The sequence below is a fragment of the Haliaeetus albicilla genome, chromosome 23 (assembly GCF_947461875.1).
Source record: "Haliaeetus albicilla chromosome 23, bHalAlb1.1, whole genome shotgun sequence".
In the NCBI taxonomy this organism is placed as follows: domain Eukaryota; kingdom Metazoa; phylum Chordata; class Aves; order Accipitriformes; family Accipitridae; genus Haliaeetus; species Haliaeetus albicilla.
In genome coordinates this window covers 17,334,298-17,361,977 of record NC_091505.1, presented here as the reverse complement: position 1 = coordinate 17,361,977, position 27,680 = coordinate 17,334,298, and the positions used below count along the sequence as shown (strand labels likewise).

Here is a 27,680-nt window from a genome sequence, read left to right as displayed (position 1 = left end):
CAACATTTTTCCAAGTGATCTTGTGTTTTGTGACTCTCTTACACTACATTTATATGGTTCTAAAGTGCATCCTTGATGTAGCTGCTCTTCTGCAGTGTAACTATATTACACTCTGCATTCCCTTGGTATCTTAGTCTAAATTAATTTGCTCTCAAAAAAAAAAAAAGTTCTTGAAAGGTGAGAATGGGAACCTTCAGTAAGTCAGTCACTTCACATTATTAACTAGTGGTAAATGCAAAGCAGCTTACCCATTGCACAAAGTTAAGAAGAATACACAAATATGCAGAGTTACCACTGAGTAAATGGCATCCTGTAAGTATGCATTCTCACTTCTCTCCTGGTATAGTTTTCATGGGCCTGTAACTTCAATAGGAAATACTGCATTTATGCATTAAAACGACAGTTTTAGAAGTTATGCTTTCAGAAAAAGGACAGATATGCAAATATGAAATTCATAACTCATTTATTGAATATATATATGCAAGGATACCAATAAAAAGAAACTAATACTGCAAACTACAACTTTGGAAGTAAAGCCAATATAACAGGAACAAAATATACATAACATTGTAGATAGGAATGCATTTACCCTCTTTCATACATTCCTTGTCTTTACACCTAATGTAAATGTATGCTAGAGCAAAAGCTGCAAATGTTAGCCTAACCTGAGTGCTTTTTGACAAGCAACAGTTCTCCAGGATTCTTTAAGGGTTGAGATGTCACTGCTGACTAATGAATGAGCATATATATGCATATACAGAAACTGCTTCAACAAGTATATAAATCAAGAGCTGTGTTCTGTTTTTTAACCTCCACCACTAATACAGTGGAATCTGCTTCTGGTGACATGGAAGAAGAGTTACTATTTGCTATAATGTACCTTCAGTTCTCTTAAGATTAATTTCATCTAATGAGGATTAATTTTCTTGTCAATCTGATTCAGCGTGTTAATATTTTTGGAATGCACTGATTATCACCTGCCAGGTAAGTCTGATATTTCAAACAGATTATCACCTCTTCATCTTTCACCCTGGTTTAGCATGAAGTTATTTTTCCATATAGGCAGCAGTAAGAAGCAAGCTCTCTTCCTTTGTATTACATTTTAGGGCCAGATTTGGTATAATCATACCATTCTAGATCAGCACAGCTCTTTGTACCTAAAGATCAGACGTTGTGGAGTGTAGGTGTAACTCCTACTAGAGCCTTATCACAGAACCTCCTATGGATCAACACCTGCTGAATAAGTAGATCTTTTGATCACATAATCTATTTCATCCTAGCTAGCTGCACTGATGCTGATATTGAACCGGCCTTTCACCCTTCCTTGAAATGGAGTGATAGCACAGCTTACTGCTATAGTGTTTGATCACGCCTTGAGACTCTGGCATTACACCAGCTGTGTCCTCAAGTTATTTGAACAATATCCTTCTGATGCCTGTCCTTCCTTGGTACAGTCCTTTCTTGGTATAGCACAATCGCAGATCTGTTAATATAGAGATACAGTGAGTTGGGGAGATCTGTTAATATAGAGATACAGTGAGTTGGGGAGAAACCTCCCTTTCTCAGGGGGTTCCAGGCGTCTTAAACAGCACACACTACTCTTGTGAGCAAAAGGAATGCCCAAAGGCCAAAAAAAAAAAAAAAAAAATTAAATAAAGTGAAACCAGTTTCATAAGACAAGTTTTGTTAAATTCATGAGTTCTCTGATTGTGAGATGAAAGCAGAAGGTGCCTATTAAAAAAAAATCTCAGTAACAAATAGACTGCATTAATTTAACTAGCTAATTTAAACATACCTATTTCACCTATAGAGCACTTTCATTACTTCTAACATTTCTGGGAAGGCAGTAGATGCTCCAGAATAATCTTCAATATATGCTTGCAAAGATTACATTACTTTACCAAAAAAAAAAAAAAAAAAAAAAAAAATTAAAATTTCAGACTGTCTGAAATTCCAAGCTAAAATACACATAAAAAGACAGTAATGGCAGTATTTTGTCTTTAAAAAAATGATGTAAATGTTGTATACTATCATACATTGTCATGCTTTTTAAAACTACAATTAAGGACGTAAGAGATGTACAGTAAATACACTGCTGAGGTACATTTCTTCTAAATATTAACACCACGACAGAATTACTCCCCAGCAGGTGATGCTACTTGGGAACATATAAATACAATTTTTACATTGTAAGGCACTTTTACCCAGCATACATGAGTTGAAGTCAGTCATGACAAATCTGAGGCTCATAAGAAAAGATTTTTGCTTTTGACTTTGTTTCCATGAATTCTGAATTAATGACAGTTTAGTCAGGCCATCTCAGCACAAAGAGGTAACAGGTAAACCAGCCACTTACTTTTCTGCTACCCAAAGGTAAAGTGCTGTTCCAGTTCTTCGAGGCATGGAATGGGGTAATTTATTTCATAACAGATGAATTACTGGACTGAATATTGTACTAAGCAACTGACACACTATGAATTAGAGCTCAGTCTCAAATACAATCAGTATGCTGGCAGATCTACCCCATGCAACCTTAGTTAAAATACAGTAGCTGCAAACAAAGTGCCTTTTTTCCATGGGAGGGCCATGTCTGAGGCACAAATCTAGAAGTAATTTAAACATTGAAGGATGTTATTTTGCATTCTAAAACTGTTCTGAGTGGCTGAAAAATGTTCATATTCTAGGAGAAACAAAACACCTTGATAGACAATTTCAATAATCGATCTGTCATTGCAATTCAAGTCACGCTTTTAATTTTGAAAGTTACAAATACAAAATAAAAATGATCAATGGCATCATGTTTAGAGCAGTAACTGAATATTTTCTGTACAGAGCAATATTTCTTTCCAAAATGGCATTATTCTCCAGGAAAGCAAACAGAATTGATTGAATTCTAACAGGGAAAATGTTAGAAACTCCAATATACAGTAATTGAGTCCCTCAAGACATTAAGGGAATGCATAAGAAGACAAATGACACACGTTATATCTTTTAAAAATACAAGTAAAAAATGCTACAGAAACTCATGTTACAAACGAACTGTTTTTGCAATACCAATCACAGAAGAACTGTAGCAGTTTATAGTCAAATCAGTGTATTTTGCTTGTTTCCTTCCTTCAAATCCAGAAGTTTTGTTGGGAGTTCAGAGTGAAACAAGTCAAAACCCTAAACAAACAATAAGGTGATGGATAGCAACAGACAAACATGTGGACTAGATTCAGCTTTTTGGTTTTATTTAAGTAAGTCTGAGAATGTGCTTTAACAGACCAACTGAAGAAGCTAGTAGCCATTAGAAATGACAAGGTGTTTAGAAAGCAGTCAGAGGACTGATCTGTTAGGTTTGGTATAGCCTAGATCTGATTATTCCCTAAAGGAACATCAAACTCTAGCAAGTAGAATTCCATGATGTGATTGTTGACTTGACAGAAAAAGAAAAAATAATCACTAAAACAATAAGGATGATAAGCAAAGTTTCTCATATAGTGGTCATAAGATTAAAAAATAAATACCAATCTAGCAAAAAAGGTTGTTTCCTCATTCTTCTTACAGAATATGGGACCTTTATGCATATTCTGGACAAAACATGAAGTGTTCCACACAACACAGAACACTTGAGGTATGGACGTCAGATATGGTGGCTAAATTCCATAGTGAGTTAAGAGTTGTAACTCTCTGAAGTAAAAGAGATTGGGCTGCAGAGGCCAAACGTTTGCATGGTAAGGTTTTAATCACATTTAGTGAAGCATTCTTTGTAAATCAGGGACACAGAAAGAGGTGGGTCATTGGGGAAAGAATGAACTACAGCCCTTTGGCATGAGTTCTAAAGCTCACAGCTCAGAACCAACAGCTGCTCAAGTAAATCTCCCGCAAACAATGCTGGGCGGAATGAGCAATCACAACAGGAACAACCTGAAATGTTCAAGCGTGCTTCGGTGTACACTGAGTCCTTTTCTACTGTGTGCTTTGCAAGCAAAAACAGAGAGCGGCTTTCCCATGTATAGCCTCCGTAACTTGTGTATGAAGAAAATGCAAAATTCACAAAGTACCAGCTTGTTGCCACCACGAACTTGTCCATGTTGTTAATTAAACTAGCTAAGACCTTCCCTCATTGCATGAATCCACTAAACAACTTACACATTCCAAATCTTAAGGTTTTTATTCAGTCCAGAAATATAGATCTTACTTCATTTCAATGTCTGCCTTAACTTTTGACACTGTACATATTACATATCATTTATATAGTGTTTCATTTTTTCCAGACACTGCAGACTACAAACTACATAATATTGACATGTAAAACTCTGCCACTTACTGAAGGCTCACACACATGAACGTTTCAGGCAGTTCAATGAAATTTCTAACAGAGTTGGGTAGTAAAAAGTTACTAACCCTTTTCTGATTTTAGAAAACAATTTAAAAGAATTAGTAGTTATGATGTCTTAGCCATTCCCAGTTCTATAACTCTGTCCCTTGAACCTGTTTAAAAAATGATGAAAACAATAGTAAATTTAAAATCATACAGAAAGGCATTTAGCAGCTCTGACATTACATCTATATTTAGCAATAGAAATGAGGGCCTCCCTTCTTATACTAAGTCAGCTGGATTTAAAAAACGACAAATCCTCCCCATTTTTCTACAGTATGCCAATAGAAAGTTCTCATCTGCATACACTAGATTTAAATACTTCACTGCAATGAACTACATTAAATGTATATTGCGTTTCAGTCTCGGTAACAGATCTGTCAGGAGTAACTTCCATACCTAGTTTCCATTGAGCTGCTGCTGAGGAATGTCATTATGGTCAGTGCCTGATTTGCCACGGCTTTTGCTTTCTCTTTCTTCATCCTCTTCATCTCTTTCATCATTTCCACTATGGTTTTTACAATAGAGTCTAGCACAACAAAAGAAACAGTGAAGACTTTTACTGAAAATACCTATCAAAACCAGACTTTCCTCTCAATTAGTTTTGAGATGTGCTACAAGCCAATTGCTAACTCTTAACTCATTCATGGTTTTCAGTCAAGCATCAGTTAAAATGAGAAACAAGGTTGAAGACTAGCCAACAAAACTTTGATCAATTCTAGTTTTCAAGAACTGCTACTACACTGCTCGGAGCATGCCCTCTTGTGGGCACAACCACACTGGCAACTCAACTACAGCCAAGTCACTAACACCGGCAGTATGCAAACTTAAGGGCTCCAAAAAACCAAAAATAAGCTACAAAACATATCAATATGGAAGAATCATGACATAAATTATCCAGGGTTTCCTCAATATAAATAACAGATTAATCGAGGAAGAAAATATAAGTCGTCAATTAATTTTCTCATTTCTCATATTACAAGACTACTACAGAAATTTTAAGTTAGCAGAGTAACTGAAATATTTTGCAAAGTCAACAATTACTTAAAAATACCATTTTAGATGAAATAATATTCTCTTTTTTAATAACATACGTGACTAGCCAAGTTAGGCTGAAAAAGTTCCATGAAATATCTTCACTTTCATTATAGATTCAAGAATTACATAAGTCCTTACTTATAAATTCCTCGTGACATATTCTCAATGTATTTAGCTTTGTCTTCTACTCCACAGTGGTAATGGTATGTTTTTATGCAGGCTTTAATTTCACACCCAATAGTAGCACCAGGCTGGCTGCAAAGTGTGCATTTCTGTGCAGGGGAAAAAAAGAGAATGGCACTGTTCAGCCTTTCAATCTCTTGCCTCTTAGTATTCAGTTTAGTGTTGCTCATATTTATGGCTACCATTTTGGAACAGAGTAATTCTCTGGCAGATCATCCTTCCAATGAAAAGTTAATCAAAGATATTGTAAAACAGAAACTACATAATACTAACCTATTAAAATATGATCACTAGGATTTACCTGTCCATTGCATTGAAAATTGCTACATGATTGCACGTATTATTGCATTTCCAAGATCATTTTATTGCCACTGAAGTTACTACGCTAATATAGGAAGTCTTAATTTTTTTTTTCCAAGAAACAATATTGTTAGGAGTTGTTTGTTTTCTTTTCCTCCCCATAAATTTCTTACCACTTTAAAAACATCCTGAATTTTAATAAAATACAATGTGACATTTTACCAACATCCCCATCTCTGAGGCCTTAATACATTTTCATAGTAAAACATCAAAACAGTGGGAAACATGTCACTGCAAGAACATATTCTTTAAGTTTATTTGTAGTTTTACACAGTGTGCTTTTAGTAACCCAGGATCTAAAGCTGTTACTCTCTTATAGTTACAGGAAGGCTAATAATAATTTACTATGTACATTGTCACAAAGAAACCTAAATACCATGTTCCCAAACACCAGTAATTTTTAAGGTGATTCCTGTCTGGCTACCTGTCCCAAAAGTAACAATACATTTAAATTTTGTGTTTAGAAACAGATTGAAAAGATTGTTTCACGAAAGGAAGGAGGCAGAGCTATATACACCGTAGTAGAATCAGTAACACATTCATCACATCCTGCAGATACATACCATTCTTTTTCCTCTCTTGATTTCTTGAAGTACAGTTTTGATATCAAAATCACCAAACTCTGCCCTTGAAGTTGTTGTTAGCTGGACAGTGCCAGAAGAGAACAACTGTAAAACAAGCAAGTCAAAATAATTTCAGGTCACCAACATGATTAGAAATTTTTTTATGTGCAGGCATAACCTAATAGAGAACATCCCCTTCTGTGATCGCAGACAGCATGTGCTTTACCAACAAACTAGCAAAAAACCCCATACTGAGTAATTAGTATGATGAGTATTCTTTCTGATACCCACCTGACTGCTTTAATTACGTTTGTTGCCTTGGAGAAATGTATTTTAAAAGACAAAGGAGTAGACAAGAAAAAATGACATGATGAAAACACAAAGTAATAAATGGGCAATATTATCAATTACACCACTGAACTTTTTAGGAATACTCCCATTTCCTTCCCCATGACATATATGTAATTCAGCTTCACGGCACAGCTGATGTCAACGTACCTGAAAAGGCCTGAAGGATGACAATAGAGCACATAAGTACGATCCCTATCATCATCATCCTGGTATATTCAGTTTAAACTGTCTTCAAACCAAAGCTCAGGTACACAAAGTAGCAAAGAATACTCTAAGACTCAAGGCTGCTGGCACACACCAGCTCTCTGTTTAGTGAGGCTAGGTATAGGAAGAAAATTAATACTCCACAGATTGCCTGGACTATTTATTCATTTTGAGGTACAACAGGAACCACTGAGGTTTGTTACTCAAAGCCCCACCTCATTCATACAACGAGTTATATGAAAGATAGTGCTATCTGCTCATGTTCATTGAAATGAGCAGATTCTTTTCAGGCTGACAGTTCTATAAATGTGATCATCTAAAGGCAAGGGCTAGAACTTCCATGTCCCACTCGTGTCACACAGCCCAAATCCCCTGGTCAGAAAATTAATGAAGTTCATGGATTCTTCCCAGATTTTGTCTGAATGCCTATGGAGTAAAGGTATTCTATTTTTGGAGTGGATTCTTTTAGTTAAAACTGTTTTCTCTTTTCTTTTTAAATATCGTGTATGCATTTAGATGCTAAGGGAGCATTTTTAATAAGTTAAAGAGTCTCCCTGAGCTAATTCCAACTCTTAGCACGTAGCCAACTTTTATCCATATTGTCTGCAGTGAAAATAAATTAATTGCTCACTTCGCAATTCTGCGGCGCTTAAAGAGATCACTAGCACACAGACAATACTCGTGCATAATTACATGTGAGGGTACTGTATTAAAATCTAAAATAGCAATTCAGACAAAATTCACATAATAGACTGGTTAACAGAAATACTGTTACTCACCATGCACTTATAGTGTGCTGCAGCCTTTTTGGCATTAAATATATGAAGCTTTCCTCTAGCTTCATTTTCTTCTTCACCTGCATGACAGAATCCACATTTAGGTTTTGTATCACTGGGGCTGCTTCTGTGGGGAGACCTGTCTCTCTGAAAGAAAAACATTTTACTAAAATATACTGCTGGGTTACAAGTAAGGTTGTAATTTTAAAAGCCTATGGCCACCAGCTGGAGGCTCAGACAAATACAAGTTTTATTAAAAGTTAAATTTGCAGAGAAGAAATATGCAATTCTGTCTTCTAAGAAGTTTAGCATATTTACTGCTTACATAGGAACTGCTTTCTATTTCATCTGTGCCATGTGAGGACGTAGATCTAGTGTCTTCTGATTGCCCTTTTAAATTTGTTTTTCTTGGCTTTCCCTTACGACCCCTCCTTTTTCCTTTGGGAGGTGAAGGCTCCAACTCATGTTCATTGATACTTTCTTCTAAATCTGCTTTAGAAGTTAGAAAACATCATCAAATAAGATTCTCAAAAATTTTACGCAAAACAAAACGAACAACAACAAACACAGACAAGAAAAAACATAACCTGTATTTTGGTCAGAAATAAAAATAGCAACTTTTTCCCACTTATTACAAACATGCAACTGCAGATCCTGAAAACATTATTTACTTCTTTATACGTATCACACACCTTTGCATCTTCATAACATATGAAGAAGGTTTAGCATTTCTTACAACTTCTACTTTCAGACCCAGAATGTGACCTCAGATACATATATCCACCTCCACTGAAAATCAGAGTCATTTAAACTACACTGAAACCAGAAAATGTTTTCAACCATGAAATAAGCTTTTATTTTTTTTTTTTAAGATGCCTAACTCCAATGTAAATTGCCCTTGATATTATGCCAGTGTATCCAAATAACACCTCTCTCCTTGCTTTATTAATTGATGCCTTTTGACTTAAGAAGAAGATTCACCCATTTTGGCTATAACATTAGCATCAAGTTTTAAAACTGAAATGTATTTTGCCTCCATGAAACAAATCTAAGATTTCATTTTAGTTACAGTATATTTTTACATCTACAGCTAAAAGCAGCTGCCAGTTTACAGAAAATCATCCACACTGACAATATCCCAGATAAAGTATTTATAGGCTATTAACAATATAAGAAAGTGTATTTTTAATACAGACATACCAAAGAGGTCTGACAAGTTCCTTTGAAAATGTCAGCTCAACTGCTGAATGGTACATAGAACTGTAGTCCAGTATTCTAGCAGACTGTCCTTTTGATTACTCAAAGCTCTACAGTTATTACAGATCAATTCTGCAAACTTAAGATTGCCCAATATGATCTAGTTAAGCTATATCTTATACTGAATAACCAGCTCTATTCAGTCACTAACAACCTCCCTGATCATCAGCTGCTCACAGAAGCATCTTTCTTTTTTAATATGTAACACCCACCCCTGCTCAAACTGCAAAGATATTTCAGCAGACTTGTTTAAAGAAACATGCACACACACTGCTAAAGAACTGCCTTCTCAAAATCCAAACCACAAACTTCAGTATGAACACCCAAAGGGAAGGAAATGCTAATCAGAAGATTTGGAACATCTACTTTATACAATTAACTAACTGTTGTGGTATTATTATTTAAGTATTGCCATAGCACTTATTGCCGTTCTATCGTGGTCTCAGTATCCAGACAGGACATCTTTTTTTGAGACTAAATGCTTCGCCAGAACTCATCTTTCTTATCTATTATCACATAAAAATCAAATCACATTTCTATCTCATGATTAACAGCAACTCAACTGCACAAAAGTTTGAAGTCAAAGACTTGAACATATTCCACAGCCATCAACTTGAAGATAAGTGAACTACTGGCCCGAGGCCTTGCAAGCAAGTGTATCCTATTAAGCTTAGTCTATCATATCTCTCACTAATCCCCGAGAAAGCTACAGCTTCTTGCACATTTATTAATGAAGGACAGAAAACTAATCCAAAGGCACCACAACAGGTTATACTGAAACATAATTCCCTCAAAGCTTTACTCTGTTGTATGGTTAGAAAGAGGCAAAAATTTGAGAATAAATTAATACAAATCTGCAAATTACTTTGGCTTATATTGACAGATTATTCAGCTATACACAGATATTCCCAAGTTGCTACTAAAATACATCAGTCTACCACAACGTTCCTATGCTTTAATATATATACACTATGCTTTTCTAATTAGATGACAAAAGCACCATTTATTTTACTCTGAAAAAATAAAGTATATGACATGGATTATCTAATGAAACAATACATTTTACATTTTCTTCTCAGAATTTATGATCTAACATTATTTTTCATTTATCATTACGTGCTAAATTCCCCAAGCAAGATTATGCAATTTAGGTATTGTACCTCTCAGACTCCATACAGCAAATTTTATTACAACCTGAAAATGTCTTTCAAAGAAGAATTCTTTTTTATCTTGTTCCTCATCATATGGGCTCTCCACCAATGTATGAAAAGAAATTTGTGAATCTTTGTCTCTACTTTTACATTTACAGAAATCACAAATGGTTATTCTAGAAAAAAAAGTCTTAACAAAATGTGACTATTGAATTTGTGACCCTTTAAATAACATCAGTAAGAAGTTAAAAATAATCCTTCAAAAATCATTCCACGGTTTTCCCTGCTGTATTTGATGAAGCAAAATGTAGTCCATTCACCAACATTCCTTATTTTTTCCAAAGCTCCTTATCAATTCTGTCAATCATAATGCTTTCCACCTCTTAGTCCACCCTTATTTTCCAAATACCATTAAAGCATATTCTGAACTCTCTACAGTCACACTTTCAAAACTAGAAGTGAATCATAATTGCTAAAAACCAAGCACACGTTACGAAGACCAACTTTTTACAAGAAATGTCACAGACTCCTTACAGAATAAGTTCTTAAGTGCTATTTTTAGCCTACAATTATTAGAATATTTAAGATTTGAGAAGTAAAAATGCTACATTTTTAAAAGATTGTTTCAGTGTAAGATAAAAAAACATCAAGATCGCCCAGCTTTCCTCAAAGGAGAACCCCTTTTCTGTACTCAAAACTAGTACTCCAAAAAAGTTCAGAGTTCATCAAAATCTAGATACTACATGACCCCTTCATTAAAATAAAATTCCTTGCAGATTCAGGTCTCCTACTACAAGTGACATGGACCTACAGATTAACACCACCGAGATGCGAGGATCTGCTCTACCACATCTATCTGCAAGACTGATACCTCAAAACATTAAAGTTTCTCCCATTTTTAACAGCACTATGAACTAGTGTAACAGTACAGGAAGAAAGAGATTGTAACCAGCTTTAAAATACACCTGCCTTGGATGGTCTTTACTGTTTAATATACAATTTGGTTTGTGCCCTATCCCTCCCCTCAAGCCCACTGCCAGCTTACCCTGTTTCCCTGGCATCTGATGGTTGGGTGTTTCCAACTTCTCATGTCAGCTTGAACTAAGGAAAACACAAAAAGTTGTTCAACTCCTCCCTGACCAGATGACGTTTTATCATGGATATCACCCATACTCTGAATCCCCTGAGATTCCCTAGATATTCTTCAGCTGCCCCCCAACCCATATCTCCCATTACTGCATTGATTTTTAAAATCATCACAATATTCTCAAGATAACTTTATCTAAAGTCTTCAAAGGAGGTATCTTATGAGCTTTCTTCAGAAGTCCCTAAATGCTATATCTGAAAAAACAAGCTTAATATGCAATACGGTCTGAGAAGGAGGGGTGGGGGTAGAAATCGAGAGGAAACATGCTACATTTTAAAAAGCACCTAAGAACATGATATTGTATATTCAGATGAGCGAAAAGATGAGCAGCAACAAGCCCCAAATTTGCATTTTAGATATCCATAAGCAGTACAAAGTACCACAAAAAGAAGACTAGCAAAATGCTGTATTACATAAACTGTTAACAGGGAGACTCAGCTTCAGAGAGAAATCTAAAAATTCTCCTTTGATCATGACTAGAAGGAAAAAGGATCAAGATGTTTTGCTGTTTAAAATAAGGCTTGGCAGAGAAGAGGTTGAGATATCACTGATCTATTCTGTATCACATCAGCTGGAAATATACACGGAATCACCCTTTTCCAAAAGCTAGGTTAAAGCAAAGGAATAAAAGAATTAAGTGATTTAAAGGTTGTGAAAGAACAAATAAAAAGAGGATGTGTACAATAAAGGCTAATACTGCCCTCTGTATCCACCTCCTACATTACCTTAAACAATAGATTAAGTGAGCCAGAAGCAAAGGGGGCTAAGTCTGTATGAGGAAGACAATAAACAAAACTGACTGGCAAAATATATTTGCAAGTAGGACTGTACATAAAAAGAAGCCAAAATGTAGAATGTGGAAGTGGTTTAGACATGCTGTTAAGTAAATCTGAAATCACACATATGTATTTAAAGTTTCACAGTGCATTTGGGATAAAAGAGAAACTCTACAAATTACAAAGAACAAAATCAACCTTACTAGATTTTTAGAAGATAAACAATATAACAGAGAAAGAAAAAAGTACTTTAGCATGTTAAAGTAAGATGTCCTTAAAATATGGCTGAAACACAATGAACCGTATGTGGCAACTTAATTATTTTAAATTGAAAAGAAATGTCAAAAAAACCCGAAAACCTTATTGTCCCAGTAGCCAATAATAAAAATGTGAATGCATCTATAAGCATTAATAAGAACCAGAGATTTGCATAAAACCACTTGCAAGTGAATATAGAATCCGGTAAACCGATCATGAAATAATAGCAGCTCTTATCAGCAAATGATGTGAAATTAACGATCAAAATGCTGAATATAATTTTTAGTTTCCTTTTTTTTTTTTTAATGGAAAAAGACTTAACTTACATTAAATGTATCTAAACTGGAAAAAAGTAAGAGTGGAGAGGAAAAAAATTAAATTACCCCTTAGGTCCCGTCATTAATGTTTTCCAAAAGTACCAGATACCTCAAGGAACTGCTGCCTCTTGTTCAAAAGCTATTTTTGACTGAATAGTACCTATGTTATGAAGTACTTGAGATTATTTCTTTAATTAAGTACATTTAACATAGAAAATGAATAAAATATTCATAACCATACAATCTAAATGCTTTTTCAAGCAAGCAATTGTTGGCAAAGACTGAAGACAGACAATAGCTTATCTGCATAATCAGAAAGCTTATGACAACTGGTATGATAAACCTGTTAAGTATGAGTTAGCTGACCAAGTTTCTATTTGTATAACATCTTGCCTAGATAGGAAGGAGAATTATAATGTAAACACCACGGGACAGCTCCTCAGATAGGACAAACCATTCACCACATTACTTCTACGTTTTTTCCTTTTCCATTAGCTGTGCGTTTTTCCATATGAAAACACCATTGTGATGTTTCTGCAACATACCTCATTAGTCTATAATGGACTGCATAGGAGATTGCTAACTTACTGCCTGGACCAACTGTTTTTGTCCTAAGACTACCTATATATTTGATGCCACATTCAGAGCAGCATTCTCTGTAAGACAGATGAGAAGGGTGAGTTAACAGAGCCTAGGAAGAATTTGTTACCATCCACCAGCAGAACTGAAATGACATTGAACTCCAATGTTAGGGAAACTTCTATACCTGACTGCATTAATGCATACAATGTTAGGCAAGCTTATGCTGTGAACAGTGTTACAGAAAATGGAACTATGAACAAACACTGATTAAAGAATCCAAAGATGAATCAGGATGTTACCTAACTATAATGCCAAAAAGTTTCAGATGTTTTTCCTGCTAGCCTCTGGCTTACACAGTGGTTTGAAAAGGTACTCAGTTTGATACAGATTGCAGCATCTCTAAATAGGTCTCAGAGAGAAATATTATCCTGACTCAAGTTACTGAGCAGTATGAGAAGCATAGATTTCATGTTTGATCTTTAGAATAACATGAAAAGGATGCTGAGACAGGGAATGCCCTTATTTCCATTGTGGAAACATAATTCCCTGAGGTTTTGAGTACGGCTACAATAGGAATTATGGACACTTTATTTTCTGACCCCACAGTTCCCAAGCATCTGTTTTAAACATTAACAATAGATGGCTGTCTTCATTATTCTTTGTTTTACCACTATGTAACAGAAGAATGAAATTACAGTCTTATCTTAGTTTATATTAAAACTATTCCTGATCAGCTGAATTTGTTTTAAATTCAACACAGGGGCCAGGACAGCCCCACCTGCAGGGAACTGAAAGAAACCAGATTTTAAACTTTTCAACAATTATTTCCAGTACATTGGAATAAATTCCTACAAACAGTTCCAAAACCTTAGTTCAACAATACTCTATTATTCAAAAAGAATAAATGCAATTGTATCAAACTGAACAGTAATTCAGCTAATAGTTAGCTATGACAGTTTGAAAGCACTGGCACCAATTCCTGTAACCTATTAGGTACTGAAAACTTGCATGGCTTGCCTAAATTATGAATTAAACTATTACTTGAAGTTCAGGTCAGATTATTTTGTTAGATTTGTAACCAGCAAGACAAAAATCTAGACATGAAGCTTTCAGTAACTTGGTCTGCTCCTCTGAGCAGGTGTCTTCAAATCTGTTGACCTCACAACCACAGCCTAGTATAAAGTGTGAGAGTATCTCACTTTTACTGTCCTTCTTCCAGTTAGTGAGAACACAGCACAGAAGAATCGATCTGAATTACATATACACAAAGGAAATATAGGAGAAATACAATTTTTCTGTTCTATGTCACCTGAAGGCTAGGCCATACAGATAAATTAGACAAAGGCAACAATCTGCTGAAACAGATAATGAATTTAAGAGCACAATACTTTGCTGCCATGTTTCATATTTTTATATTCAAAGAAAACAGAAGGTAGTTCAGCAACTCCTGTCAATTAAAGGAAAATGAACTCCCATCGCTCATTAATTTTGTCTTGATGAGTACAGAGATACTTAGTCTGATGAATTCTCGTACCACCTGAACTTCATGACAGCAATAAATAACATCCAAGAGGTCCTTTTCATTAGGTTTTAACTGGGTAACTTTAATTCCAACATAGGTCCTTCAACTACATTTCCATGCAGTCTCAAGAAATTTTCTTTAAATGTTATCAAATGGTTAACATGTATTCTTTTTAAACTAGAACTTCTAACAAAAGGTACATTAGCCACATCTCGGACTTGAACGAGTATGAGCCCAAAAGCATATATTTTCTAGGGAAGGGAAGGAAAAATCTCACTGTTAGGCAGCAGTGCTGTCTACAGATAATACACTGTTCTGGACTGCACCAAACCAAACACTCCTAAAAACTCTTCCAACATCCACTAATAGAAATGACATAATAAAAATATTTGGACTGCAACAATTAAATCAGAGAATGAAGTATAGAAAACCAGATGTTCTACACTGACCAAGAAAAAAACCCCAACAGCATCCCAGAGCAGGAGCAGTTAAGTTTCCATTAAAAAGGACTGATAATTCCAGTGCCTCTGTGGACCTGCACTGAGTGACATAACCACAGATGAGCTTTAACTATTCTGTTATGAAAACACTGCTGAGAGCAAGGACTCACAAAAATGTAACAAAAACAAGAGAAAAAAAAAAGCCACTATGTTAGCATCTAGTATCCCCAGCAAGTCTATTCACTCTTCTCTGCAAGTCCTTTCTGGTTTCACACACCACCATTCTTTCACATTTAAATTCCTCTTCGAAACTCACATTTTCCTCAAGAAATAAACCAACAAAACACATACAAAAAGCTTAATCTCACCATCCAACATCTTCCAGTTACCATTTCACTGAGCAAACTTCAGTATTTAAATATTAACAAACAAACCCTTCAAAGTCCCTTCTTAAACTCTGAAAAGCATCTTGTATATATTTCTGTCTTCTAAAGGTAATTAGTTTCCAATGTAGCAAAATACCATTGCTATACAATGCTATAAGTAATTTCCATAAGACAGATGCAATATGTATTTTCACTTTTGTTGATTTAAAGGAGGTCTATCACAAAAGAGCCCCAGCTTCTGGCATTATCAAATCCATAACTGTAAGTAATAATATTCTATGGGTATAGTTCGCTAAACTATATGGACTAAAAAAAGAACCTACTCTTTGGGAAAGAGCACGGGATAAAATTTCAGTCAAATATTAAACAAAAACCAGAAAACAAAAATGTGAAGTATAACTACACACGTTTCTAGAAGTATAAAGCATAATAACTAAATATTTTAAACAAAAAAAGTGTGCAAACTTAAATGTCAAGTAAGATACTGTTGGGTTCTTTGGCCTCAGTACTTCTGAATTATGTTGTTTATTCCTCCTTCTCCTACCCTCAATCTAAGAGTCTCTTTGGATGAGTCTAGCTCAATATTTTAATAAACTGCCATTATCAACATTTAAGAAAAAAGCCACTATGCCTCTAGTAATTTTTCCTATGTCTTCTCAGACAAATATATCCATACAAAATTTAAAAGCCTTTGCTGTTAGAGAATGACATCGCAGAACTGGAGATAATGGTTTCTGAAAACTCTTAAAGGAAAGCACAAGTTCAGATCCTGCAAGGAATTTCAAGCAGAAAAAGTCATCCATTGGCATTGGGCTCCATGCGGAATTGGAGGCATTTTTCAACAGATGTCAAACACTGAGCCATTTTGTGAATAAGTATAAAAGATTATGTTTAAATATCAGTTAAAGAGATTAATCTCTTTCTGGACTCGAATGTCTTTCATAGTCTGTTTCTGCTAACAAGCAAAATGAACCCCAAAACAAAGAAACACAGTGCCAAACTAAAAGATAATGTGTCCCTGTCTCTTTGGAGAATACATACAACATGTATACTGCTTTTCTTGTTTAAACCTAGTAATAGCAAAACCAGAGTGTTTTATACAAAGCACACAACAATAATTACTTAAATAGACTAAAAAATATATTTTTTAAAAAAAATCAGTTTTCATTTGGGATTTTCTACTGCCTTCAGTATCTTTCTGAACATTGAAGTAACATCCAAACCTTACCATTAATGTATCTACTACCCACAGCATAAAAAGTAGCATATTACCTTAAAAATACATTTAGTAGAAAGAGACTGAAGTAATCTATGAAATTTAATCTTCACTAAATAGAGTCATGTACTCCTCATTAGTTAAATCTGATGACATTTCAGTTGAAAGTAATGCAACTGTTTGCTTTCCCAAATTCAGATACAGTAGGAAAAAGGAAAAATACCTGCATAAATACACAATAGCACAACTAGTTTGGAATTTTAACAAACCACATGATTTATCTACGTTTGTGGCATATCACCCCTCACGCATTTCACAACTGTCCTCTGCAAAGATGCACAGCTTTTATGAATGTATCCATACAGCTTTTGTTGTTTATCAAAATGACTCAGAAATATATCTATAAGTGATCTGATCACAAACCTTTTCATTTACTATTGGGTTCTTCTTATTTGAAGAGTTAAACTCTATTTAATAGTTCAAAAAAATAGTGAATATTTAGGAACATTAGCAATAGCAAAAATCAGCTGTTACCTAACAAAATATTTTAGATGTTAATATTGTGAATATTTAACTACAAATATAAGCCAGCCTCTTCCCAGAAGGGAATGCATTACTTCTACCCAAACTTTGTTTTGACAGAACATCAAATCTTTCAAACATCCTAAAATTTATGTTTTAGGTTTTTCTCCACCTCAATCAATAATTTTTAGAGAAAATACAGAAATCAGATGGGCTTCCAAACTCATTGTTTCTCAAAAAAATGTAGTTCTAATTTTTACTGAAAACATTTATATTCTCCAGAAAAAATTAAATTTAACCAAGTATCTTTCTACAATGGGAAAAATTTATATTGAATAATTTTACCTTCAGAGTTATGCGTAGTTTTCTTGTGTTTTCGACATAAAATCCTATAAACAAAGTAGTTGAAAACTGTCAAGTCAGTCACGATTCACAGATTATTTACTCATCTTTTAAATTTAAATGCCAGTACATTTTTCTCCCACTTGTAAGACTCACTGATATACAAATCTTGCAGTGAAAATATGCTTTTCTAGCACATCACTATTTTGAATGCCACAATCATCATTAGAATTTTTTTGCAACAGTTTTGTTTAGATTCCAAAGTGGGTTTTTTTTTTTTTGGTTTGCTTTGTTGTTGTTTTTTTTTTAAACAAAGAATGTGAAATATAAATACAAAAATAAATATAGCAAATAAATAATAGTTACATGTAAATGCCTTGTGAGGGTTTCTCTCTTATCTGAGCTTTATCATGCAAAGCACAGTAGTAGTGATATGTCTTGTGACATGTTTTCACATCACAGCCAATGGTTGCTCCAGGACAATGGCATAAAGAGCACATCTGTAGAGAAAAAGCAAGCACAATTCATGTTACTGTTGGCTTAGTACTTCTGAGTTCAAAAATAATATAGTTACCACTCCTGGTGACAAAATAAATGGAGTTATGCACTTGGCATAACTCTTCCTGCTCTGAGGTTGCAGTTATACAATAGTACAATAACCATCATACATTGATTATCAATTCAATGAAGAAAATAAGTAATTTAGTTTTCTGGAACGTGTTTGATGAAAGTGACACAGCTATTCACCAAATATCCCACTCCCAAGGATAGTCTGTACCAACCATTTCAGAAAAGTTAAAATCATAAATCATACTTGTTTAGTACTGAATTACATTAAGAAGGTAGGTGGGGGGAAAAAAAAAAAAAAAAAAAGACAGCCATTTGGCAAAGAATCTTGCAGTCAGAAATACCAATGACCTGCAAATTTACCTTAGCCTCAGCAGCTAACTTTACCTCTATTTTCTATACAGTTATTTCCTTAAGTCATTTCCAAAACACTGAATTTAGTGAAGTATTTGTTAAATACGAGGAATTTATTTCAATTAGACTAAATTTTGCTCTTCATACTTATATTGCAGAAAAGGTTAAATAGGAGCCTGTTGCTTTACTCTCCCAATAATTAATTCTTCTCATATTAGACTCATCATTGCTTAGGATACACCAACTATCATGCTTCTAAATTGTTCACTGCACTTCTTATGCTGTGTTAGGAAACGAAGTAATCGATAGTATGACAACATTTTTCTCTGTCTTAATTCTTTACTGACACAATATTGCCTCAAAATCTCAGAATTTCCCATTAAAGTCCCCTCCCAAGACAACTGGAGCTTTTTGTATCCTGCACATTGCCCACACCCCCAAAAGGTCACAATTAATTCCAAAACCATAAGCGTGCAATGTAGGATACTCCCTACATATATCTTTGTGGAATACACCTTCTGTCCACTGCACTAGCTTAGTCAAGTTCTTGTTCGTCTCAAATATGCCAAATAAATATGCCACCAAAGTTATATATCACCATCCTGTTTTTCAATTTTAACAAAGTTAACTGAACAGTAAAAATGTCAAAGCCTTGGATCATCTCCATTTACTCCTCTGCAAGCTCTGAAATGGTACAGTTATATACCGTTCCCTAGTTGTTATCTAAATTGTATGGGTATTTTATCTCATAAATTTGTTATACGTTATGGTTTAACATATAATAATGGCTGATCAAAGCTCTTTATAAAAACCTAGGTTGAAATTATATCCATTCAATCAATTTTAGTCAGTACTTCAGTATTTTGAAAGCCAGAAACGACTAAAAGAAAACTTTATTTTTATGAACACCATGATGTATCTGTATGAACAAAATTTTTATCCTGACTTATTGGTCTACGTTTCCTGACAGTAATAAAATATTTATTCCATTGGTACAAGTGCTGCTGTCCAAATGGTTGCTGTCAACAGATTAATTAATTCCCAAGCTATATCAGGTGTATGTCAAGTTTGACAAGCTGCAAAATAGGTAAGCTCTTTAAAAAAAATCCTCCCACGCACAGCTAACAGAAATACTAATGATATCAGTGCCTTGTACTCCCAAATATTTAGACTTCGTAAGTTTTTATGACCGGCCTATTAAGGTTTGAATGTACAAACTTTTCTCAGATAGAAATAGATTACCATCAGAAAGGCTCTACATGTCAGTCATTATCGCTTCAGTAATGAACAGGCCTCAATTTTCAGTGCATATCTGGTCAGCAGCAGCACCTTCTGAAGGAGGGCAACTACATAAAATCTGTCAGCAGACAAATTTAGTCCAAGCTATCAATATAATTACTTAACCCAGTGCACCACGCCGAGATATTTTTGCTCGATGTGTTCCCACATAAAAGAACAGGCTAGAACAGAAAGCAGATCTTAAAGGGGGTATTTGGGCTAACTATAAACATTTAGCTTTAAGCTTCCTATACAAGTCAATGGAGAAAGATTCCTCCAGAGTGATTCAGAGCTGTAGTTTTCTGACAGCTACAGACAGAGATAAGGCATCTAAGTTAAGATCTAAAATTATCTTGTAAATTCTCTCCAAACAGGAAACATCTCAGGACTATGAATCTACTAGGTTAACCAAATCCAGGTTTTCTGCAAAAACCTGAACAAAGTGCCTGATACATACAGCTAGTGAGCTCCAAGAATATATCCAGCTGTTGCATCAGTGAAGAAACAAAAAGAGATTCAGAAGCAGAAAGAGAGAAACCACCAATGACATAAAAAGAAATAACGTTCAAAAAACATTTAAGAGACCCAAGAGACAAAAAGTTTCTTTATGATCTGTAGTTCCATTTACTACCATGTTCTTTGGAAATTCCTAATCACAACATGAATGACTTGTGAAGAGTTATTTCTTTATGCTTCAGCTAATTAGAGCAAATAAAGTTCCCTGTGTTGGAAAAAATTCAAATGAAACACTGGATGAAATATTAGACTATTATTATATAATTGTAGTTCTGCAGTAATACTTCGGACTACTCTTAGTAGGTCAAAAGCTGGTAAATACGTAAGAGTGCTCTAAATAACTAAGCTGAAAATTTTTAATGTGAGGAGTGAATTGATCACTTGTAAAAAATATTTTTAAAAAGCCTCACTCATTCCCCTGAATGGAAAACAACTAGTTCTAAATAAATTAAAAAAAAAAAAAAAAAAACCAAAACTAATTAGCTTCTCAGGAATTAAAAAAGTCATTGCTGCTCAATTCTCATGAATTTGTTAGAGCTGTAATCAATATTGCACCCACATACCTCATAAGACATCTATATTCACAGAATCATCTACTAAATCAATATAAAAGGAAGCAATAAAAGTACCTTTGGTAGTTAAAACCAGATTTTGGCAGCAAAACCAAATACTGGTAAAAGCACAATAATACCCTTGCCAGGTCCCTAGAATGTGGGTTTCTTTCTGAAATCTAACAGAAAATATCAAATAGAAATTACTGGATTAGAAACATAAATTTAGGAAACGCTATTGTTTATATGCAGCCCATCAAAAAGAAAAACGGGCATATTCTGTAAATGAGTTTTCAAATTTGCTTGGAAAAAATGCCTATCTGCTACAACCACCTACATTGGCCAATGAGGAAAAAAGTGACTGTAAAAATAATAATTCTGGATTTATTTTTTAATAATTCCATGACTAAGCTACAATTCTTAAAACAACTTTACAGAAGGTAAGAAAACATTGTCTTCCATTTTGAAGAGCCAAAAATAGACACTTACCAGTTTAGTGCCTCTCTTTATTTCTTTCTGAATATCTTCAATAGAGAATCCACCAAGACTCTCATTATCAGTGTGTGAAGATACCAGTGCAGATGAGAACAGCTAAAATTATAAAAACAAAACTTATTTTTTAAGTTTTAAGGGTATAAGTGATACAGAACATTTATATCTATGAAACCCGGAAAAATTTTAAATTACAGTGATTAATCATTTGTGCCAGTGCCACAGCTGGTTAATTTTTTCATTTGTTTGTAGTCTTTTACTAGCTCACTAGTTCCTTTCCTTTTTCCTATGGGTTACTTACCATACATTTGTGATGTGCTGCCACCTTCTGGTTTTCCGACATCAATAATTGTCCACATTCATTATCTTTATTAGATCTACAAAAACCACACTTTCTTTGTCTTGAAGAGACTTTTTTCTGTCCAACTGAGCTTGTCATGATTTTAAATGACCTTAGAATGCCACTTCAATCCTCTCAATGCTACAGAAAAAAAGGTGCAATCAGCATGTTAACATCAACAAAAGGCAATTTAACTTAGTTTTGTAAATGTAATATTAGTTGCTTGAAAGTCATCTGTCCCTTCTTACCCTTTTCTTTACGCTAGTTCAATATATCCAAATAAACGTGCACCCAGCAGAGGCAGTATTCTGCCAACTTTTTATGAAATTGTACCAGCAAGCAGAATTAGTTATTTAGGCAAAAAAGTTTGAACATTAATATAAAACTTTCAATACTAACATAAAACTTAAGGGGGAAAGAAGAAATAGGTGGAAAACCCAACAAGTACAGTGATCATTAGGGGAAAAAGTTAGTGCAACTCTCATCCTATTCTTATAGTTATTTATTACAGCAAAGGTAATTGTAGAAAATGCACTACCTGTGCATGCAATAGAGTTCATGCTACTGAACTTCTTCAAAAACAGAAGCAAAGAAAAACCCAAGTGTCCAGCATAGCATCCAGAAGAGGTTTTGAGTATAAAAGCTCACAAAGTAGCACCGCAGATGAGTAACTACCCTTAGATGAGGGTAGAGATGAGAAGATAAAACGTTACCATTTTAGGTATTTCACTGATACACTGTGGCTAGTCAAACAGCATTAGGAACAAAATTTTAGAAGGATCTATGACTAATGCGCTGCAATGGAAACCTTTTCAAGACCCACAGTTAATTTAGCAGTACCATACTGGTTTTCAGTAAGTGCATGAGAGGTGCTATTCTCATCTAAGAAAAGTAACTTAAAATTAAACTCAACATGAATCACAAACTTTTCATGTGTTACCAGCAATACATTTTTAAATATAGCATTGAGGTCCCAATTCCCTAATCAGGCAGACACTGCAAATTCAAAAGTGAAAATACCTAACGACTGTACATGCTTCTTGTCCCAGTATTAAGTAGTTTGTGTTCATTTGCTTCTACAACTTTCAAGAAATAAAATACCATCCTCTTCAAATAGACTTTCTTACAGCTTTTTATTTTGGAGATTTGAGCTTTACTGTCAGAATTGGGCACAACTGCAATAAAAGCATCCTCCTCAGCCTTTGTTTACACTAGATTCATCTAAATAAGAAAAGCCACCATATAGTTTGATATTTCTGTTGGAAAAAAATATAAAATCCAGCCATAAGAATAGCAGAGTTGCAATACATCCAGACTGTGCAATGGCGATCTGCACGAAAATGCACGACTGTGTTCTGAAATTTGCATAGGCAAACCTGCCTGCTTCTCAGTGCTGTCAGACTCTCATAATACTAATATCACTCACTATTTTTCTAATCAAAAGCAGAGGAATGTCATTAAGTTTCTGCTGGCATATACTACAGCTAAAAGACAGTCCTGTTAGATTCTCACTCTTCTGTTTCAAGAGATTCTCACAGACTGAGCTTTAACTGTTTGTCTTGCAATGTTTACTACAAAACTCCTGCATCAAAAGGTGTCTGTCCTGCATCTATTGCCTTTGCTTTATCAACAGCTTCATTTGCTTTCTTTTATAACTGGGAAGCAGTTTACTAGCTGGTGACGCATACTCATAAGAAGAATGCATAGATATCAGATCTTGCTGATTTGCACAAAAAATGTGCCAATCTGGATAAACTAGTCACACCCATTTGCGGTGGCAATAGAGAGTCCTTAAGTGTTAAACACAAAAGAATTACTATACTGTATTCTTCTAAAGAAAAAACAAAACAAGACCATTCTGTAATCCCTTCTGAGTAGAAAGAAGGAATGGTTTCTGAAGGAAAGATACACAGATTTTCATATGCAGGGTTTGGGGTTTTTTTTTTTTTGGTAGTTTTTTTTAAACTTAAAATAAATAATAATATTTGGAAGCAGGAAAAAGACCTACAAAAGGCAAGTAGGAAACAATATCGCAAAGATATCTTGCTCTCAGGTCACAGTCAATAGCTCAACATAAATCACATAATGATGGGTTACAAATATATTAACAAAACAATTTAAAATGCAAGAAATTCTGCTTTGGTATAAAAAATTTGATACACACACATTCATTTGGGTCTACCCGTTTCATTTTATATTCAGATAATATTGTCAATATATTGACAGCAATGATAGTAGTTCTTAAAATGAAGATCAGGGATTTCCTTGAACACATGCACAAGTTCCACTGACTTACACGAATAAGAATTACTACTATAAAAAATAGCTATCCTTCAATTTAACAAGCAAATTCATATTTTAGAAAATGCAAATAATTTATAGAACACATAAAAATTTATTAACTGGCTCTCATCATCTTTTATTTATAAGAATAGTAACTTTCCAAGAAACAAGATTATAAAGAATCTTCTCACAGCTTTATACCTTCCAGTGCACTAAGAGATACGAGAGGGCACTTCATTACAGCAATACTAGAACCTGACATAACCTAACTTCTTGAAGTACTTTTGCATAATTAGATTTTTTTTCAGGCTCACAGTGAAGTTAAAAATAGTGCCAGTATTTACTTGACGATGCATGGATGTTGATGTTATAAAAAAAATTAAATTAACAAATACTATGTTTTGGAATATTTATTCAATTATAAATAATTTAATACTTGAAAAATTATTCGAAATGCAAACAGACCAAAAAGCATCAGGGTACGCCAGAAAGGAAACTCACATTCTTTTCACCATCAGATTAAATTACTCTGACAGCATTTTACAAGGATATTTAAAAGTTTTCTTTCCAATCCAGCGTCCTTTGCATTTGTGTTTTCTGTATCACTAGGCATTAACAGTATTTATACATTTCTAAAGACTGCAGGGAAAAAAAACCAAAAACAAAACAAAAAACTGAGCATGAGAAATATTTCGGAAGCATTTCATCAGTAGACCTCTCCCTAAATTATGTTTGCTTTCTCATAAATGTGAGAAAACCCTACACTGGGATCACTTTTCTTTGTGCCAAAATGCACTACTTATCCTGCTCCTTTAAAAATACCTATTTTCGGAAAAAGATCAACCAAGTTACGCAGCTGTACCAGGCCCAGAATTCTGAAGGCAAACAGTCAAAATCCTGTTTTCATCTCTCAAGTTAAGTCACACAAAAGCAACTAATCCAGTTTGCCAAGTATCAAGCTACATTTCTTTGGAACAAGAAAAATAATGCAACTTAAAAACAGTTCAATATTTCTGTTTTCCATGTTTAAAAACCTAACAAATGAATAAGACTTATAAAATAGTGTTTAAACATACTGTTGACAGAATCTTGCTTGTCAGCTTTGTCAGAGAAAGTCTTATAGATTGGATCACAGAAAGCGATGTACTATGGAATCACTGACTACAAGATTATGCGCCATCTCTACCAAAATGGAACACATGTACTACAAAACACAGATCATTACATATAGATATGTTTTCCACAGGCTTGGTCTAAAAAATGAAAAGTTACATCTACCCTAAAATCACAAAAGAGGAAACTCATTCAGTGATTCTTCACTCAAAAATTTTGGTTCATTTGCATTTGTGTTTCTTAATGCCCACTAAGGTATTCAGCATGGTGGTTCCCCTAATAGCACCTTTATTTTATATTTAAAGCAGCATGTTTTACAAACCCGTATGGCCTGCATACTGTTTTACCGAGTTCTAGACAACAGATTTTTGAACATAAAAGAAGAGTGCAAGTTCAACAACTCTCAGGCAAAGAAGGACATTCTCAGTGTATGAGACATTCTTCAGCACCGAAGAACGGAAAGTAACCTGGATTCTAATTTCTATTTATTGCGTGAATATGTTTCAAGAACTACTGCCTGTTTATAGGAGTTAAGGCCCCACTTGTACTTCTAACAAAGGACAGTGACCTATATGCTATACTTTCTCATGTAAAGTTTGTTTTGCTGTGTGGCCTGTGTGATTCCAAAATCATATTTTTAAAAAAAATTAGGATTTATATTTGTCCGTGAAGGAAATTTCAGATACACAAGGAAAACCTACAAGTATACAAGCTTTGTAAAATTTCATTAAACATGCTGAAGGGGTTTGGACTCTCGAGAAAAGCTACAGAAAATACTTGCGTTGATTTTTTTCAAGATGCTTACTAGAGATAGCAGAATTTCTGTTCAAGAAACTTTCAAGTGCTTTCTGGTTTCTAGGATCAATTGCCCATTACTGGGGGCATTATTTTGGAGGGGGGTGGGGCTGAAGCTGGGGAGAAGGGAGGTATCCTGTAGGTGTCTGTAGTTGAGAACCCAAAGTCACAGGTCCCATGGAAATCTTTATCCAACAGTTACATTCACACAGCATCCTACAGCCACTATAAAAAGTAGGATAGGAACTTATCCATGCAACTTTCTCAAAAAAAAAAAAAACCAACAAAGGGGGGCAAAGGCGGGGGGGAGGCCCAATCCTGGAAAGTCTAAACAATAAGAATAGAGCAGGTAAATAAAAATTACACAAAAAGAGCCTGCGGTAAGGAAAATCTGGCAGACAGCAGCGACCGATCTTCAGGAAAGTTTACATACTCCCACGGGGAGCGGGAGATGAGCCGATAACGGCACCTCCGTCGCTCGACTCCCCGGGGGGGATCGATGAGGCACGGCACGGCACCCCGTTGGGGACGGACTGCCGCGATTTGCCCCCGCAGGGGCCCGGCCACAAGCACCGGCGGGGCCTGACCCCTCCCCGACGGAGGGCCTACCGGGGGGTGGGGGGGAGGGCTCGGTGGGACGCGGGACTCCAGGCGAGGGCGATCCCCCTCCCCGTTCCTCACCGAATTTTGGGGAAAACGGGACTCCGGAGACAAGGGGGGGGCGGATCCTCCAGGGAAGGAGGGAGCGGGCCGAAGCGGGCGGAGCGAGCGGCTGCCGTCGGCTCGGGGAGGGGAAGGGGGGACGGGTTAACGGCACCGGGGGGCGCCCCCGAAGAGGCAGCGCGGGGTGCCGGGACCCTCCCGGGGGCGGGCGGATCGCTGAGGCCCAGAGACCGGCGGCGGCCGGCGGCGGGAGGGCAGGGCGGGCTCCCCGGGCCGGGGGGTGAGGGGGCTGCGGGCGGGCGGGCCGGGGGTCGCCGTACCTGCCCCGGGCTCGCGGCAAAGAGGCAGTTGGGCGGGCAACGAGGCGGTTTGAGGCGCTCGGTCGGTCACTCAGTCACTCACCCGTGTGGCGGGTGGGGCGCCGGGGAGAGGAGCAGCTTGGGCACACCCCCACCCCCCCGTCACCGCCGGTCGCTCACGGCCGCTCGCTCGCCAGGACCGTCCCTTTCATTCGGGGCAGGGGACGCTGCGCCGCCGCCGCCGCCGCCGCCGCCGCCGCCGAGCGCAAGCACGCACGCACGCACGCACGCACGCACGAGCGGACGGACGCACGCACGCACGCACGCACGGCGCGCTCGGGCCGCGACGGCGCGACGCTGCGGGGCGGCGCCCGATTGGCGCGCGAGGCGAGGCGGCGCGGCGGGAGCGCGGCGGGAGCGCGGCGGGCCCTCACGGCCTCACTGCGCACGCGCGCCGCCCCGCGCCTCTCCCCCCCCACCCCGCTCCCCACCCCCACTTCTCCGCGAGGCCCGGAGGCGAGCGAGCCGGCAAACGGAAGGGGGCGGGGCGGGGGGGCTTTGCGCCTGCGCACTGCTCACCCGCAGCCGTTGGAGGAGGTGTGGGGGGGGAGAGCTGCTTGCTAGGGCCGCGCAGGCGCAGTCCCCCGCAGGCGCGCGGCAAGGTGTCTGCGCATG

General features: G+C 36.4%; 1 protein-coding gene across 6 annotated transcripts; it reads right to left on the bottom strand.

Annotated features, from left to right (window-relative positions):
- Positions 1–446: 446 nt before the first annotated feature.
- PHF6 (PHD finger protein 6) lies at positions 447–27,317 on the bottom strand. 6 transcript variants are annotated; one of them, XM_069811411.1, is made up of 11 exons: positions 27,027–27,317; positions 21,814–21,993; positions 21,510–21,611; positions 18,121–18,254; positions 17,758–17,801; positions 8,164–8,330; positions 7,842–7,985; positions 6,508–6,612; positions 5,540–5,673; positions 4,763–4,892; positions 447–4,476 (listed from the first exon to the last, which is right to left on the bottom strand). In XM_069811411.1, exons 2-10 carry the CDS (start codon positions 21,949–21,951, stop codon positions 4,763–4,765), a joined length of 1,098 nt encoding a protein of 365 aa, XP_069667512.1. In that variant the 5' UTR covers positions 21,952–21,993; positions 27,027–27,317; the 3' UTR covers positions 447–4,476. The 6 variants fall into 6 exon arrangements, with proteins under 6 accessions (XP_069667512.1, XP_069667513.1, XP_069667516.1 ...); XM_069811412.1 differs by having other exon boundaries at positions 447–3,165; positions 27,109–27,317; XM_069811415.1 differs by having other exon boundaries at positions 447–1,483; positions 27,109–27,317.
- Between the last annotated feature and the right edge of the window lie 363 nt (positions 27,318–27,680).